Source organism: Mchenga conophoros, linkage group LG5 (genome assembly GCF_057382185.1).
Source record: "Mchenga conophoros isolate Kocher_MC1m ecotype Shallow Benthic linkage group LG5, M_conophoros_male_GT1.1, whole genome shotgun sequence".
Lineage (NCBI taxonomy): Eukaryota > Metazoa > Chordata > Actinopteri > Cichliformes > Cichlidae > Mchenga > Mchenga conophoros.
In genome coordinates, this window is record NC_140530.1 from 17,343,270 (window position 1) to 17,359,134 (window position 15,865).

Below are 15,865 nucleotides of genomic sequence, written 5' to 3' on the forward strand. Positions count from 1 at the left end.
AGATATGTGATTGAGGGAATATGTGTATATATGTGTAAAAGCTGAGATCCTGTGATGACATCCTGTGTGAGGTGTCTAACAAAAGCATAAAAGCACCGGGTGATGAAGCAGGGCCGTGGTTCCTGCTCGGGGAGGTGAGAACTGTCCGGTGCTGAAGGGGGGAAGATGAGCTCAGCGCGCGCCGGGGGGCAGGTAACGTCAGCAGTCGGCCGGAGCAAGGAAAGACTGTGAATACACACCTACCAAGTGTTTATCGGCGCTCAATCACTGATACACATCGACTCACATTAATGATGGGCAGCTAATCACCTCCGTGTGACTCAGAGACGCTTTTTATCTTTTTATTTCGGCGCCTCAGCAGCATCCCGCGCCCTCCGCTCGGCTTGAAATGGGATGATATGGGATTTTTCATGTCGACGAAGATCGGATGGATTGTTGCCTTTGCCACCGGTACGGTATCTCAATCTCAGTCGCTTTATGGTGGGAGCCAGTTGGGATGGTTTGGAACAGAAAGCTGTCTTTTTTTCTCTTCTTTTAATCTTCCTGCAGCAGAATGTAGGTGCTGTGACCGTAAGCTTATTTATCTCCATCAGTGTTGCATGATGGTTATCAGACCTGTACCAGTGCCAACTGCTTGTAGCGGCGGTAGATAGCCTACTGGGTGTTGTATCTATACTTAGTGTGCAAGCTTTCTTACATGAAACGCTTACCTAAAGACAAAAACTCACGGAATGGTTTCTTCTTCTTTTTTCACTCAACTGTCACTTTTACTAAAATACAGAAATATGCACTTTATAATCAGTACAGTTTATTATTGACAAAGCGAGCTTTGGGCTGCGGTGGTCAGGAATGTTTTCCTTCCACCACATTACATCTGTCTAGAGCAGTTGCTCCAAAACTGTGGGGCTGGACGACCAGGAAGAGCATGAGCCGAATGAATGTGATCTTTTGGTAGGCAAAATAAACAAAAGTTTTCTGATGCTGACCTTTATTTAACTTGGATCCCTTTTTTTTTTTCACTCTTAATTATTGATAAGAAATATGGAGTGTGGGGTGGGGTTTTCCAGCTTCTGAAGTGAAAGTTTGACAACCTGTCACATAGTTTTTCTGATCAAATTAAATTATCAAATTAAATAAGAGTGATAGTATTTATTATTATAAATGTAATAGAGAGGTCTTTGCTTAAAGGTTGTATATTCGTAAGTGAAGTCTGAAAGTAGTCTGAAATCTTAAGCCAGACACTTAGCAAGAAAGAAATTTGATTTATGTGCACTTACAGTGGATGCTGATTTGTCTCTCATGGTTATTTGTAGCTTGTCAGTGTACAAAGCATCACAAAAGCGGTAAAGAAAGCTGTCTCCTGTATCTGTTTTTTCAGTAGTTCTGTCCTTAGCGGTGCCAGGAGACTCTGTCGATGTGAAGTGTGAGAACATTTATAAGGACTTCTCCGAATGTGTCCTGGAGCTGGGAGAGAGCATGGACAACTACCAGGAGAACGTGACCAGTGAGAGGGGAGTGGCAGCTGTGTGCAGGTGATAATTACTTTACCGGCGAGTGCACGAGCAGCAGCGAGACATTCCTTGTAGAGTTTTGTGAGCTTGAGCTCTCATCACTCTTTGTGAGTAGAGCTTTCATATGCACTAAGATACAAATGATAACCTCAGCAGAGAGAACAAGAAATGCAGAGAGAAACCAGCTTTCATGGGTCGATTAAGAAACCCATTGGTGCACAAAATTGTCTTTCAGTTCAATTAGGATCAAATAAGGCGTAATTGAGAGCAATAATATAGACATATACAGGATGAAATATTCATCTCATAACAAAATACTGGAGAGAAAGGGAGCAGATGCCACAATCCCAGAGAAGAGGAGACTAGAGAAATGAATGGTGCTGAGACACTGAGCCATTGTGCTAAATAATGTATGACCTCGCTGCAGCAGTAATGAAATTCGGGGGAAGTTCTTTGTCACTGTTACTGCATGCACTCCACAACCCCAACACAGTGCACTGAAGACAAAGATTTACACTCAATCCTTTGGTTGAAAATTGCCCACTTGCAATATCATCTGTGATATTGTTTCACTCTCTCATACAGTTGCCATGGTAATTAAAGCACAGCTTGACTTACTTGCATCCTTCGTAGCCGTGTGAGTGATAGATTTTTGGCAAGCAAATTAATCGGGCACAGCCAGTGCATGTCTGCATGCTGTTGTGGGAATGACTTCCGAGTGAAATGTCAGACACAGTGCTGAACTGATGATCCTTTTATTTGCCACAGCCACTGGGAAGCTTTCCACACTTGTGCGCTCACGGCGCTGTCCGACTGTCAGGAGGAAGTCAGCTCCATCTGGGAGACTCTGAGGCAGGACTCCAGGAAGATACGCTTCCAGGGAAGTCTGTTTGATCTGTGCAGTCCCAGCTCCTCTCCCAGTCTAAGTTCACCTAGCGCTGTCCTCATCTTGCCGCTGATGCTGGCCTTGACTGGGCCCGGCTGGGCTTCTGCATAGATGGAGCAGGGGTTGGGTGAGGAGGACGCCGTATTCGCCGTGCTTCGGTCCTCCAGAGTTTAAACTTAAAGCCAAGGATTTAAGAGCACAAATGTTTCAAAGGATTATTTTGACCTAGAGTCGCTGATGTCTGTGATGAATGAGGTTTGAAATTCTCTCAAATACTCCAGCTTTGGGTGGAGTGGCAGAAAGAATTGCATTATAAACAGATTAAAAGCACACACTCTCGTGGATTTCACATTCAATTTGGTCAGCTCATTCTACTATCAGACACCTGTGGCTCTGGGTTACTAACACTGTACAAGGAGCAGGCACATTGCCGCATATATCTGTACAATGTCGTGCAGTAAAACACAGCTTGCAATAGTTTACCTGTGTGAAAATATAACGTCTAATTTTTGTAGTTTTTAAGCCCAAATAACTTTTTATTCATCGCTCACATTTTTGTATATAAGATAGTTATTGCATCCATGGTGTGTTTTGTGTAAAGTCTGATTTCACCATGCTCCTTAAAGAAAAAGTTTGATTTTACAATAAGTAAATTAGAAAACTGACCCCACTTTAAGATCTCACCAGTAAATATGAAAGGCATAGCAACCAGTTTTAGCTTAGCTTGTCATTAAATATATATATTTTTCACTTTTGTGTAATTTGAAGAAATGATTTATAAAATGTTTGTGAATGATCTGTGCTGGCAGTTCTGCCCCACCCTCTTATTTCCAGTTTTTAAGCTAACCAGCTGCTGCTTGTAGTACAGACGATGGGGCTGTCAGACTACTACAATGCCAGTCTGCCTCTTTAATTATGAGCTACAGCATAAACCTTTTGACCTCCACTGAGTTTGTATAAACACAGCTTTGCTCTGTGAAAACACTAAAGAGACACGTCATGAAGAATAACATCTTACCGCTTTTAAGTTCCTTACAAACTTGGTACGAAAACCAAGGAAATTATTGTTTGGTTGGTTGTCCTCTGTTGTAACAATGCTTCATGTTAAATATTATACTACTGGAAAGCCTGTTAATTTCTCCTTACATGCTGCCACATTTGTAAGGAAAACACATTTTTGGGTTGAGCAGCAGAGTTGAGTATGTGGGTTGCACCCATGAAAACCTTGCCAAATCTTCAGCTTATTCTGCTACTGACTCTTGTTTGGTGCTTATTGGATTGGACGATCGAAGTCTGAAGAAACAAAGTATATTGGCAATTTAACAATGACAAACCAGATTTGACAAGTTTTTCAGGGGTGCAGCTCTCATACTCAGATTTATTGCCGAGACGTATTGTTACAACATAGAAATTATCGACCAAACGCAAATTTCTGTACTTTTTGTTTATTTAAGGTTGTTACCGATCAAACAAAGAGCCAAATCAGACTCGACATGACTAAACAACATTTGTATGCACTATAGAGGTGAATTCACTCTTTAACTTGTTTTGAAGTGTAGAAAATGTTGTAGTAAGGTGACAATCAAGCAGTTCGTACACAACTTTGGATTCCCTTTCTCCTTATAAGCTTTCAGCCCATCAGGGCTGATGTTGCATAGCTGCTATAAAGACACCAAAAAATAGGGGATGTATATTGCACATGATCCATGTTAAACCTTTAGTTAAACCACGGCTCCTTTTAATTTTCCAACCCACTGATCGTTGTGTAAAAACAAAATTTTTGTTTTTGTGACTTTCTGTGAGAAAATGCTCACTTGCTATTAACATCCTATTACTAACCTTGTGCATTAAAGTAGTCTGCATACTCCAGTAGATGACAGAATACACGTGGGTGGCTTTTCAAAGACAAATCTGCCATAAAGTTCTACTGATTACATCATTGATATGTGTTTGATATATCAAACAATGTTCTCCTCTTCTAAAAAAAATTTTTTATCTGTTAAGTCAAATTGTGAGAATAATAACAAACTTCAGAAACAGAAAGATTAATGTGTAATAACTTGCATCTATTTAGCACAAAAGTCTATGAGATGTCATGAGTAATAATTGTCTTTTGTGATTAATATTTTGGTGAATGTGTCATGGAAAAAAAACGGTGTTTATTCTTAAAACAGCATCAAGCCCTTTGGCTCGGAGTAAATTCAAATGTTGGAGAAATAGTGTTTCTCTTTTGTTTGTTTTGCCCAAACTGTGTCCATATATACATATTTGCTTTAAAAATGATCTTAACAAAGTTGGATCATTCAGTCGTTTATGTTATCACAAGTGCATGGTGATTTTTGTGACAGTGCTTCAGAAAAATGGACAGATTGTTAATTTTACCTCGGAGATGGTGTACAGTGGTCTTGATCTGTGCATGAAGTTACGCTAGCTCCTCAGTGTGCCTGCATCCTTTGTTATGCAGATGTATTATCCTCACCCCCATACCTACCTACACTCCATCAGCATGTTTGCTCTGTTTCTATTTCTTTCATCTTTCAAAGTGCAATCCCTTTTCCAAAAAAGGTGGGAAGAGCCAAATAAAACAGAATGTTTGGATTTGGAAATCATGTAAACCCCTATTTAAAATAAATATAACACACCATGCTAAATATAATGAGATGGATAGTTACGAATGTCACATCTCAAAATCACTTGAGATAAGAGCGTGTTCATCACTTCTTGAAACAACACTCCACAAGCATTTCGAAGCTGAGAAAACCAAATGTAGTTCTGAAATCAATTTTTTCCCAATTTATGCTCGTTAACCTGCTCAACAGTTCAGTTGTTCTCTGCAGAAGATGCCACCATACGTTCTTTTAAAGCCTGTTTAACATTAATGATGCCTGGATGGACAAAAGTATTGGGCCACCCACATGTTACACCTACAGGAGCTGCTCGGTTATGAAAAGTCGTGCCACGAAGCTCCTAGTGGACAGTTTTTGTGCTGATGTTAATGCAAGAGGAGGCTTTCTGCAGTTACTAAGACAGCAGAGCGTTGGCAGCTTTTACGCACTATGCACCTCAGCGCTCGCCAGCTCTGCTCTGTATCTTTATGTGACCACTCGTTGGCTGAGTTGTTGTGGTTCCTAAACGCTTCCACTTTGCAATAATACCACTGACTCTTGATTTAGACTTCTGCAGGGAATCTTTGTAGAGCCTACAACGTAACGTACGTAAGTGGCTGATGTCATTTGTGCTTGTGCTGGTGTATTATGTGTGGTCATGTCTCAGTGTTTTATATGCGGTGCCAGGTGATAGGAATAAATAAACTGCAGGGATTTTTTTCCTCCTCTTATTGAAGTCAGTTTTTTTGAGGGTCCAAACATATTTGTTACTCTGGGGGAGAATAGCTTAAGCAGTTTTCTCCACTACAATAGCTTAAGCAATTTTCCTCCAGGAATTTGCTGACATTTATGAGTCTTCATATAGATATGATTATTTTTCCTTTTAATGAGGTAATGATTGTTATTCTCACATGGATAAATTCAAAAGGAAAAATCAACAGGACTGAACAGGCCAGTCACAATAGCTGACATGTAGTCGAATCACGTTATGGCTCAGGGTTTAAGGGGGATTTGTGGTTGCGACAATTAGAGCATAGATCAAAAAGCATAAACCCAAAGTAACAACTAATGTTGTAACAACGACATCCTACTACAGGGCAGCACTTAAGTTCTCAAGAACTCAGCGAGTTCTTGAGAACAACCCATTCTTTCACAAGCAGACTGCAGGTGTGGCTACGTGCTTGATTTGATACACCTAAATTCAAACATTAAGAGGTGTGGCCTAATACTTTTGTCTTGTATAGTATATCTGCAATTTACCATACCATACATACTAATGCTTCCCATATCATGGTTGCTAGTATGTAGGTGGTAAGATTTAATAGTTTATGCAACTACCAGAGAAGACAACATATCAGGATGTTTCTTTATTTTTGTTTGTTTTAATTTATTCTTATGGATGACAAGACAAACCTGTTCTCTGACAGTGGTCCTGAGTCGCTATACTGATCTTCACAACATAATCATGTCTATTTCTAATGCAGTGCTACGTGAGGGCGCACCTTCAACATTGGCTTTTAGCCGTTTCACTTGCATACAGAGATTTCTTTGGATTTTCTCTGAACCTTTCAGTGATATTATGCACCATCCTTACTTCTGACATAGTTTTCTGGGACGCTTTCTTTACTAAGAGTCATTTTACTCGCCTGTCCAGTAGTTTAACAGCATCATCTTTAAAACGAGAACATATTTAAAAATAACAAAGTTAAAGAATGTTTATTTTGGACTACTTTCATGAATTACGGGGTTTAAATTTTTTGCAAAACAATGCACTCTGTTTTTATTGATATTTTTGCCTAATGCCACAGCTTTTTTAGAAAGAGGTTTGTACTGCTGTTACGTCATCCACTGTGTACCTGGGGGTAACAATACAAAAAAAAAAAGTTGTGATGTCCTCAAAGCATGAGCAATACAATAGTCACTTCTTAAGAGGGGACTTTTTTCCCTGCTGTTGAACAAAGCATGATGATACCATAGTAATCCTAATAATGACAGCTCAAACGTGGAAAGAACTCCTGAATGTAAAACCAAGTTCAGTATCCATGTGAGGGTTTGGTTTTTTCAGTTTAATACACAATTTACAAGACTGTATAAAGCAATATATGGAAAAGTAATGTGTTTATAATAATAAAGCACAATGTTTAAAACCTAAGTGTGTGCTCACTGGCTTCAGGAGAGTAACAGCACTAAGATGGAAACCGGTGGTACATTTACTGATTGCAGCCGATCCTTTTTAACCCATCTATTACAGTTTCTGTTTTTAGTCATCCCCGGAGCAAAGTGGGGGTAAGGACAACTGCAACCAGCGTTTTTCAACTCGTTAGTGCTCTCCCATCTGCTGCTTTCCACCTGGACACTTCCTGCAGCGAGGGATCAAGGCCCAGGGCAGAAAAGGTTTGGAGAAGTAAAGACATGCATGTGGAAATACCCTCATTAGAGAAGCCATGTTTGATGTCTGAAGCATGATGGCCAATGTTTGTTTTTGCTTTTTTGTTTTTCCACCTGCAGTTTCCTCTCCAAGACTTTACCCTTTTAATATAATCAACATGAGATGTGCAGACATTTAAATCTCCAGAAAGGAGAAATTTCTTTTTCTCCCCAAGGAATTTAATGATGTGAATAGATCTATCCAGAGTTTGTATATTGAATTACATTACCAAAAAAATCTAAGATACAAAAGGTGATGTGAACACTTTCAGAGGTTCCACTGCTAGATAACAAAGTAGCAACTTAGAAAGAGTAGTCACGAGTTTGTACAAAGTAAAAAAAAAGTAATTTGTGGAGATTTCGGGAAACAGTTGTTCACCTTTTTGAAAGAGTCGGCTCACTCTTATATAGAGCAGGGGTGTAAAACATAAGGCCCAGGAGCCAGAATCGGTCGGGTCGGGTGAAGACCCCAATCCGGCCGATTGGATGGCTTTGAAAGTGAAGGAGGACATAAATGTTAAACTTTTTACAGTTTTTTTTCCCCACAAGTTTTACATCTTTTCCAACTGATAAGACCTCCCCTGCTGCCATTCACAATACACCAAAGTAATTAAGTTACAGACTCCTGTATTTTACACATTTACTTCTTACAGTGAAGCCCAACAGGTTGCACTGACAGGTTTTCTTTCATTTACAATAGCGTTGCATTTCTTTATCATGTAAAAAAAACCAAGTCATACTGTTAAAATTGCACTTTTATCTTACATTAAGATGAAATGTGTACACGGACAGAAACTGGAGTTTTACTTGTTCGGCCCACATAAGATCAAAGTGGACTTTAAGCCTGACATCTCTTCTGTGGAGTAAATATGAAGCTACTGCTTAAATGGGAGGATGGGAAGAAATCCTGACACTTTTCACTTCTTGCTTACTAGCAGCTCAGGCAAGACCTCCCTCATTATAATATTATGCATATTTAAGACAACAAGTCATCGATATACCACGCTAATTACCTTGAGAGGTGATGGATTACATTCTTTGGACAGGCTAGCTTTTTCTGTTCCTACTCAAAGCAGCTTGAATGGGAGCTGCTTTCCAATTTGAGGCTGCACCTTCCAATATCGCCCCCTGCATCATAATTATAAACTCATTTCACACCTTAGGAAAACGTGACTGCAAAACAAGACACTGCATCATCCGCACCATCAAAGCTGCAAAGGTTTTAAACTGATAGTCTAAAGAAGAGCATCTCGAGCGTGTGTAGCATGAGCTGTAACACATTAAAGACAAAAAGTCAATTCTGTTAAGAGTTTAAACGTCACCAGCGAAATGAGCAGTCTGACACTGCTCCAAAAAGGAGAAAAAAAAAAGACATCAGAGCCGCACATTTTAGGACTTTCCCCATCACATCCTCCCCAAACAGCAATTTTTCAGAAGCACAGACAAAGCCAGCTGTCAGAACGCAGCTGGTGGCTGACAAACTGTCCCCGAAGTGGCCAAACGGTTTGCATAATACATCATGCCATAAAGAGACAGAACCCAACAATGCTTGCTGTGCAAAATGTGGTACAGACTCAAAAAGAAAAGCATTTAACAAGGATTAGGAGGCTGAATGTAGGAAACATCAAATTGAGCCTGGTTTTTATTACTTTGGACCACTTATTGAGCTCGAATTATGACGCATAAAATCTTTCCTATATTTGGATTTACATGATGACCTACTGATTAGCATACAGTGCTTAACAAATTTATTAGACCACCAGTGTAAGATTTATGCCACAGCTGCCCTAAATTACCAATAAAAATAATTTTTTATTTTTCTGTAATGGTTAATCCACCAGTATGTGCAGCTGAAACGATATTTTTAGTACTAAAATATAATTATTATCAATTATTTTCAAATTTACAGTTTTACCAAAGAAAAGAGCTAAAATGGTGCAAAAGCACTTTTTCTTTATTAAGGTGCCAAATTACAGTTGTTGTTTTACATCCATTACAGATTTGAAACATTTGTTTTTGTAGGTGAAGTTTTTTGACAGATTTCTAAAATATTTGTCTTTGTGACAGATGATCTAATAAATCTGCTAAGCACTGTACCTTTTTGTTGTCTAAAAACACATTTCTCCCCATATTTAACGTTTAAAAGCAGCTTTAAGAAGCAGTAACTAAAACTTTGATGTCATCTTTAAAGTGCTGTTAGGACAGAGCTTTTTAATTTGCGTATGTGTATGTCTGCTAAATTTAACAACAATCAGAAAAAAATGTCTTAAAATTAAGGAATGAAAATAATGAATTTCAACATAAAAACTTACTTAAAAAACATTTGTAGTCATTTAGTTTAGAGGAGGATGTAAACTGGCATGTGCTTTCAAAAGACTTAAAACAGGTGTCTTAATATGCTACAAATTTGCACTGTCCAATATTTAATGTGCAGCTATGAATAAATAGATCAGGTCCGGGAGGGTGAACCACTTGATGGAAACAGACAAAGCACGAAAATCCGACATGCGTGCTGACAGAGGTTCATGTTCTTTTTCTTTTCCAAGAGTGGAGGGTGGAAAAAAACCCTCCTCAGTGAGTCCCTCAAGAATTACCCTTCACAATCTTTCAGCCCGTCACCAAAGAAAATTCACAGATTAGATTTCGGTCCAGTGTTGACTGGAATTGCCCTGAGCTCAGTCCGCATGCACAGGTACTCTCCAATTACAGCCATCAACGCCATGCAAGCTATGTTGACGAGCCACCAGGACAAGGCAGCTGGAAGATGAGCGTTATATATCCAGCAGCCGATCATGTGGAAGAAGTGCACGGTGACCGTGAAGTCCAGGCACTGTTTCCCTCGGCGGATGAAGAACCACAGACCGAGGGCGCTGCAGGAACAGTGACACGGAAAAGATGCCAAAGTTTGAGTATCACTGTACATTAAATGTCGACCATTTTCTACGTAAACATTTAAAATTTTCAACCTTTACACTTAACGAAATGTGTAACTGCACAGATGTAAATAAGGTCTAAACACCCTTTTATAATGAATGCCTCATGGGATGCTTGAAAAAAAGGATGCTGTTTGGCTGTCACACAAATCTCATCCATTTATGATGTATAGAAAAAAGACTGATGATATTTCTCACCAGGTAAGAGAATTCAAGATGAATGCCATCATTGAGAGCCTGCCTTGCACGGTTGCAAAACCGAGAGCCTATCAAAGCAAAGAAAACATTTAACATTTACAGTTTTAAGAGAGCGAATATGCGACACAAAAATGCATATGCACGCATATCTTAAAACTTACTTGATAGCTGAAGATCTGGTCCAATGACCGACTACTCTGCACAAGGCTGTCCACTCCAGCCAACCACAGGCCCAAAAAGCTGTAGTAGATGCACTGCATCAGCACGATCTGGCACACGATGAGGACCGGGTCCCAGATGTAGCTACGGAAATGAGTGGCCATTGCTGGCTGACGTTCCACGTACAGACACAAAGGACGTTAACAACTGCTAACAACTGTTAACTGCTGGCCCATCAGATGTGACTTGTGGGTGTGATCTAAAAAATAAATAAAAATAAAAAATCTGAAACACAGAAAGTTACATTGGGAAAAAAAGGATTAGATTAGTACAAAGCTTGGTTTTAAATCCTGCTTTAATATATTTATTAGACAGAAATAGGGAAGATTATAGCTACAGCCAGCTGCTTTGCACTTAAGTAGAAAATAAACAGATGTCCGGAACAAAGTGTTTAGTACACTTCGGGCACTTAACACGGTTAGTCCGGTTGACTTAAGCTTTCGCAAAAGTCAGTCTAGGTAAACTATGTGCTTGCATTCATAGTTCCTGTACAAATGGGGGGTAAAAAGGCAGGAGATGAGATGAAATGTGTGAGGAGTAAAGTGTAGAAGTTTATGTTGTTATCGGTTTACACAACAGAGGATAAAGCAGTCCTCATGACCTTTGCACCCACATCAGCAGCAGTTAATAATCACTAAAAACAGGTCAGCAGATCACTACAGTGTTGTCTTATCTTTCATCTTTGTGCATGTGTAAGCATTTATTTCCATCTCAATTCACCGTAGATCTTCTGCTTGACCAGCTCATATTTCCCAAAAAATGTTATGGTCCAAAGCTTGGACATATATAATGGTTGCTAGGGCTGGGCCATATCATACCATTCATGGTAATACCGGTATAATTTTGGGCAACGATAAAAAAATGAAATATGAGATACTTTTTAGTTTTTTCCATACATTAAAAAAATGAGGAAATATTTGAACATGAAAAACCACTGAAGATAAACGCCTGAGCTTTGTACTAGTAAACCAGTATCTGTAATTTGAGAGAGATACATCAAAAAATGTCGAGTATTGGCTAGTTCAGAAGGAAAGAAAGACAGACAAAAAAAACATCAAGCAGCCCAATAAAGTTGCACATTTGAGCAAAAGCTTTACATTGCAAAAGACAATTAGTGATCATTTGCGAACTGTAGATTGAATTGAATTGTAGATGATGTCCAAAAGAATGCTAAATTAATGCCATTTACATCCAATTTTCGTGCTGGATTACACAAACATGTTAAGTTTTATCACAAAAACAGTCTATTCCGGACAAAACACAGTTCTAAAGTTTCCAGATGGCTTTCTAAATATAACAGAGATAATAAATTGTGTTAAATATATGAAATATTTCATTTTCATTGATCCATTTCACTAGAGTAGCCTTGCAAGACCAGGATGTGATGCACATGAGGTGTGACTAATAGTGCATTGTAAGACCCTAACCCGAATCCCGGACTGCTAATACTTGATATATGAGGGTAAAATTTCATAGCAATCATTACATGTGTCCAAACTTTGGACAAAGTTCTGGCAAATCGGGCATGGTCGAGCAGAAAATGTTGAACAAAGCTGATGATGTGAGATGGAGTGACACACCAAGTCACATTTAGCGATTTTAATGGCATGACCACTAATGGCTTTAAGAATTAATCCAATAATATATCCAACTTGTCTTCAGGTGAACACACCAATGCTGACATTTTTGACCTGAAACTTCCACAACAGCATCGAGGCTTTAATGAAGACATCCGCTTCTGCTTTAACTCGGATCTCAGTTAAATCACACCCACAATATCCTGCTTTAAATAAACACCGAGGTAGCTCAGTAACAATCGGGGTTGTAATGTTATGGTGATGGTAGGTTAGGGTTAGGTGAACACAGAGAAACCCGATAGCACAGGTAGCTTAGCCGTCGACCAACACATACTCGCAGATTAGCAAAAGCCAATGTAATATCATGTGATCGCTCACAGGCGGGAGACTAAATGGCTCAAATCTATTTATTTATATTAAGCTCAACTAAACATAAAAACGAAGGCTAACTCGCGAAGGCTTTTATCTCCCAGCCTAAAACCTGTAAACATTACAGAGGGTGAGTCGGCGCTAAGTTAAAGCTTCATCGTGTTTGAAGGAGAGCGGTCTGGAAGTGATACGGACCTGCCCGCGGGTCAGAAAGTCTTAAGGATGCTGGATCAACGATAATCCCTATGGCTCTTCAAAGTTCCCCAAATTCTGTCGTTACTTAACCGGGCCTCATCGTACACTACATTGGACTAGCTAAACCCTGTTAACAACACGGAAGTCAGAACAGTTTGCCCGGAAAGAAAACTTCATGACCAACTAGTCACTGCCAAAGTAAAATACTTCCGTTCTATTCCTGAAAACCCATGTACTGTCACTCCTGCGACATTAATTATTTGCCAACAGTGTGTAATAAAAATGTCTCGTAATTCATCAAAAAGCAACGTCTATAATTGTTTTGTTCATAATAGGTTATTTTTCGTTTCGGAATTTTTTTTTTTGATGAACTAGCTACATTTATTTTGAAAATCTACCAAGTTAAAACTTCCAAACGGTTGCAAAAAATTATGAATTTTACTTTTTGCATATCTAAATCGATAAAGAAATAAAATGATAAACGTTTAAATAATAATTAATAAGAAGCTGTTAAAATATCCAGACAGACAAAGGAGGAAGGGCATATTAACATGTTGGGTTTTTTAAAAAATTGTTTTCATTGGGTTTTTTTCCTCCTTTCCTTTTTTTTTGTCTTTTTACTATTGATATTAAAAATAACTACCTTATAGTGGTGGAGGGGTTTGTGTCTCCCAGGGGCTATGTTTTCATGGAGGTGAGGGGGTTGCCCCCCTGGTAGGATTTTCCATGGCAAATTGGTCCTGGTTTGGGTTGCCAACTTTTTAATTATCAAATAAGGGACACTCTGGAGTGCCAGAAGCACAATGCACAACCAGCTGGGCATAGTGTAAATATGCACTATATGTGACATTGCATGTAATGATCATACATAACATAACATTTAAAGTAGAATAAGGGATGAACCAATTTTGCTGATTATATGGGATGTCCCTGCTAAAACAGGACAGTTGCCAACCCTAGTCCTTGGTCAGGGACCAGACAAGACCATTTTAAAAACACCTACAAGTAGAAGTTCTAGAAAACAGTTCATCCTGCCTGGGATAGGGTTACCAGGGCCCTTCCCTGGTGCAGAGTGACTGCCCAAGGGTGAGCACTTGGTCGCCAGTCTTTAATCCATGGCTTCACAGACACCTCCCTGAGGGAGTTGGGCTGCATTACCTGTGTCTGCTGCGTTTTCTATGTTGATTAATTCAGAATGTGTATTTATTTGACCAGTTATTTGTCTGCTTTGCTAATCCAGCCAGAGTTAGGGCTCCGTTTAAACCTGGGGTCTCTCATTGGATTGTGGAGCCATCTCCCTGGCTTACAGCACCAAAAGTCTGAAGACGAGCGGGGACAAGTCATCCATCACCGAGAAAGAGGTCACTGTGGCAGCTAAGCAATTCCTTGGTGACATATGGATAGGTTCTGTGGCTGCAGTGATGTGGATGCTGTACCAGTCCATTGTGGTGAAGAGAGAGCTGGGCTTAAAAGCGAAGCTCTCGATTTACCGGTTGATCTATGTCCCTACTCTTATCTATGGTCACAAGCTTTGGGTAGTGAAAGAATGAGAAAGAATGAGATTGCAGATACAAGCAGCGGAAATGAGCATCCTCCGAAGGGTGGCTGACCTTTCCCTTAAAGATAGGTTGTGGAGTCTGGCCATCCGGAAAGGGCTCAGGGTAGAGCGACTACTCCTCCACATCAAAAAAAAGCCAGTTGAGGTGGTTCAGGCATCTGACAAGGATGCCTCCTGGGCAGTGTTGGTCAAGTTACTTAAAAAAAGTAATCAGTAACTAATTACTGATTACTTCCCCCAAAAAGTAATCCCGTTACTTTACTGATTACTTATTTTCAAAAGTAATTAATTACTTAGTTACTTAGTTACTTAGTTACTTTGTAAAAACACGATTTACAACCTGAATAGATGATAAAGCGATAGAGCTTTCAGCCCAATTCTACTTTTTCTACATAATCCATCATACAAAATGTAATCAAATGGAAAAGTCTCTTTTTTTAACTTGTTTTATCAGTTTTAATCTTTTAACTTTATGCATCAAGCAAAAATTTAATTATATGCAACATTCTCTGACTTGAATAAATTAGTTTAACATTTAAACCTATTTTCTGCACATTCCAACACATAAAATAAAATATTTTTTGTGTTTACACTCACTCTTTCAAATAGATGCAAGTAAAACACAGCAGAAAATAAATAAAGTCAAAGACTAGCGGTCCTGTTGCTCTATTTTCACCTGTAAAGCAGGACTGAGGTAGACGGAGGTTTACCCTGGTGCAGGTGTGCCGCGGTCAGTTGAAGAATCCGCGAGTTTCTCTGTGAATTTCCCATTACGTCGTTGCGCACTCAGTACTTGCTTGGAAGTTTAGGGGTTTTTTTCGCTGTAAAAAGAAGTTTTCTTCCCACGCACGATGGACACTAATGTTTTTGTCACTTTTTATGGAATCAAACTCAAAGTAAGGTCAGTACTTCCACGCTTTAAACGCTGCACGCTCATATTCTCTCCCGCAATCAATATGTCATCCATTGTTGATCTGCACACAGCTGTTGTCACTAACGGCGCACTCACTTACGTCACTGTCGTGAGACATTCTCGCAAAAAAATCACGGTTTTAGTAACGCAGTAACGCAGCGTTCCTACGGGAAAGTAACGGTAATCTAATTGCCGTTTTTGCAATAGTAATCCCTTACTTTACTCGTTACTTGAAAAAAGTAATCAGATTACAGTAACGTGTTACTGCCCATCTCTGCTCAGAAATACTGTATTTCACTAATAATAAAGTTTTCTTATTTAAAATAGGAGGAAATGGAAATGGACAATTCAGTCTGGTATCAAGTAAAAAGTCTTTTTTTCTGGAACTTATCAGGCTATAAGAGGATTTATTTTTTTCTAGTTGGGGTCAAGTTGAACCACTTTCAGGCTCGTCGATGTGTGAAGCTTTTGGG

General features: G+C 39.3%; 2 protein-coding genes across 4 annotated transcripts; one reads left to right on the top strand and one right to left on the bottom strand.

Moving 5' to 3' along the window:
- Window positions 1-169: 169 nt before the first annotated feature.
- LOC146574225 (neuritin-like) lies at window positions 170-7,155 on the top strand. 2 transcript variants are annotated; one of them, XM_085273701.1, is made up of 3 exons: window positions 170-450; window positions 1,382-1,532; window positions 2,280-7,155. In XM_085273701.1, exons 1-3 carry the CDS (start codon window positions 399-401, stop codon window positions 2,506-2,508), a joined length of 432 nt encoding a protein of 143 aa, XP_085129827.1. In that variant the 5' UTR covers window positions 170-398; the 3' UTR covers window positions 2,509-7,155. The 2 variants fall into 2 exon arrangements, with proteins under 2 accessions (XP_085129827.1, XP_085129826.1); XM_085273700.1 differs by having other exon boundaries at window positions 172-450; window positions 1,379-1,532.
- On the bottom strand, window positions 7,149-13,071 carry sys1 (SYS1 golgi trafficking protein). 2 transcript variants are annotated; one of them, XM_085273699.1, is made up of 4 exons: window positions 12,922-13,071; window positions 10,723-10,979; window positions 10,562-10,629; window positions 7,149-10,300 (listed from the first exon to the last, which is right to left on the bottom strand). In XM_085273699.1, the coding sequence occupies exons 2-4, from the start codon at window positions 10,882-10,884 to the stop codon at window positions 10,060-10,062; spliced, it is 471 nt and encodes a 156-aa protein (XP_085129825.1). In that variant the 5' UTR covers window positions 10,885-10,979; window positions 12,922-13,071; the 3' UTR covers window positions 7,149-10,059. The 2 variants fall into 2 exon arrangements, with proteins under 2 accessions (XP_085129825.1, XP_085129824.1); XM_085273698.1 differs by having other exon boundaries at window positions 10,723-11,005.
- Between the last annotated feature and the right edge of the window lie 2,794 nt (window positions 13,072-15,865).

Excerpts from the sequence above, each read along its gene's own strand:
- LOC146574225 (XM_085273700.1), top strand. The coding sequence starts at position 399 with ATGGGATTTTTCATGTCGACGAAGATCGGATGGATTGTTGCCTTTGCC. Across the intron at positions 451-1,378 it reads GATTGTTGCCTTTGCCACCG|TAGTTCTGTCCTTAGCGGTG; the intron begins GTACGGTATCTC and ends CTGTTTTTTCAG. Across the intron at positions 1,533-2,279 it reads GGAGTGGCAGCTGTGTGCAG|CCACTGGGAAGCTTTCCACA; the intron begins GTGATAATTACT and ends TATTTGCCACAG.
- sys1 (XM_085273699.1), bottom strand. The coding sequence starts at position 10,884 with ATGGCCACTCATTTCCGTAGCTACATCTGGGACCCGGTCCTCATCGTG. Across the intron at positions 10,630-10,722 it reads ACCAGATCTTCAGCTATCAA|GCTCTCGGTTTTGCAACCGT; the intron begins GTAAGTTTTAAG and ends TTGCTTTGATAG. Across the intron at positions 10,301-10,561 it reads ATCTTGAATTCTCTTACCTG|CGCCCTCGGTCTGTGGTTCT; the intron begins GTGAGAAATATC and ends CTGTTCCTGCAG.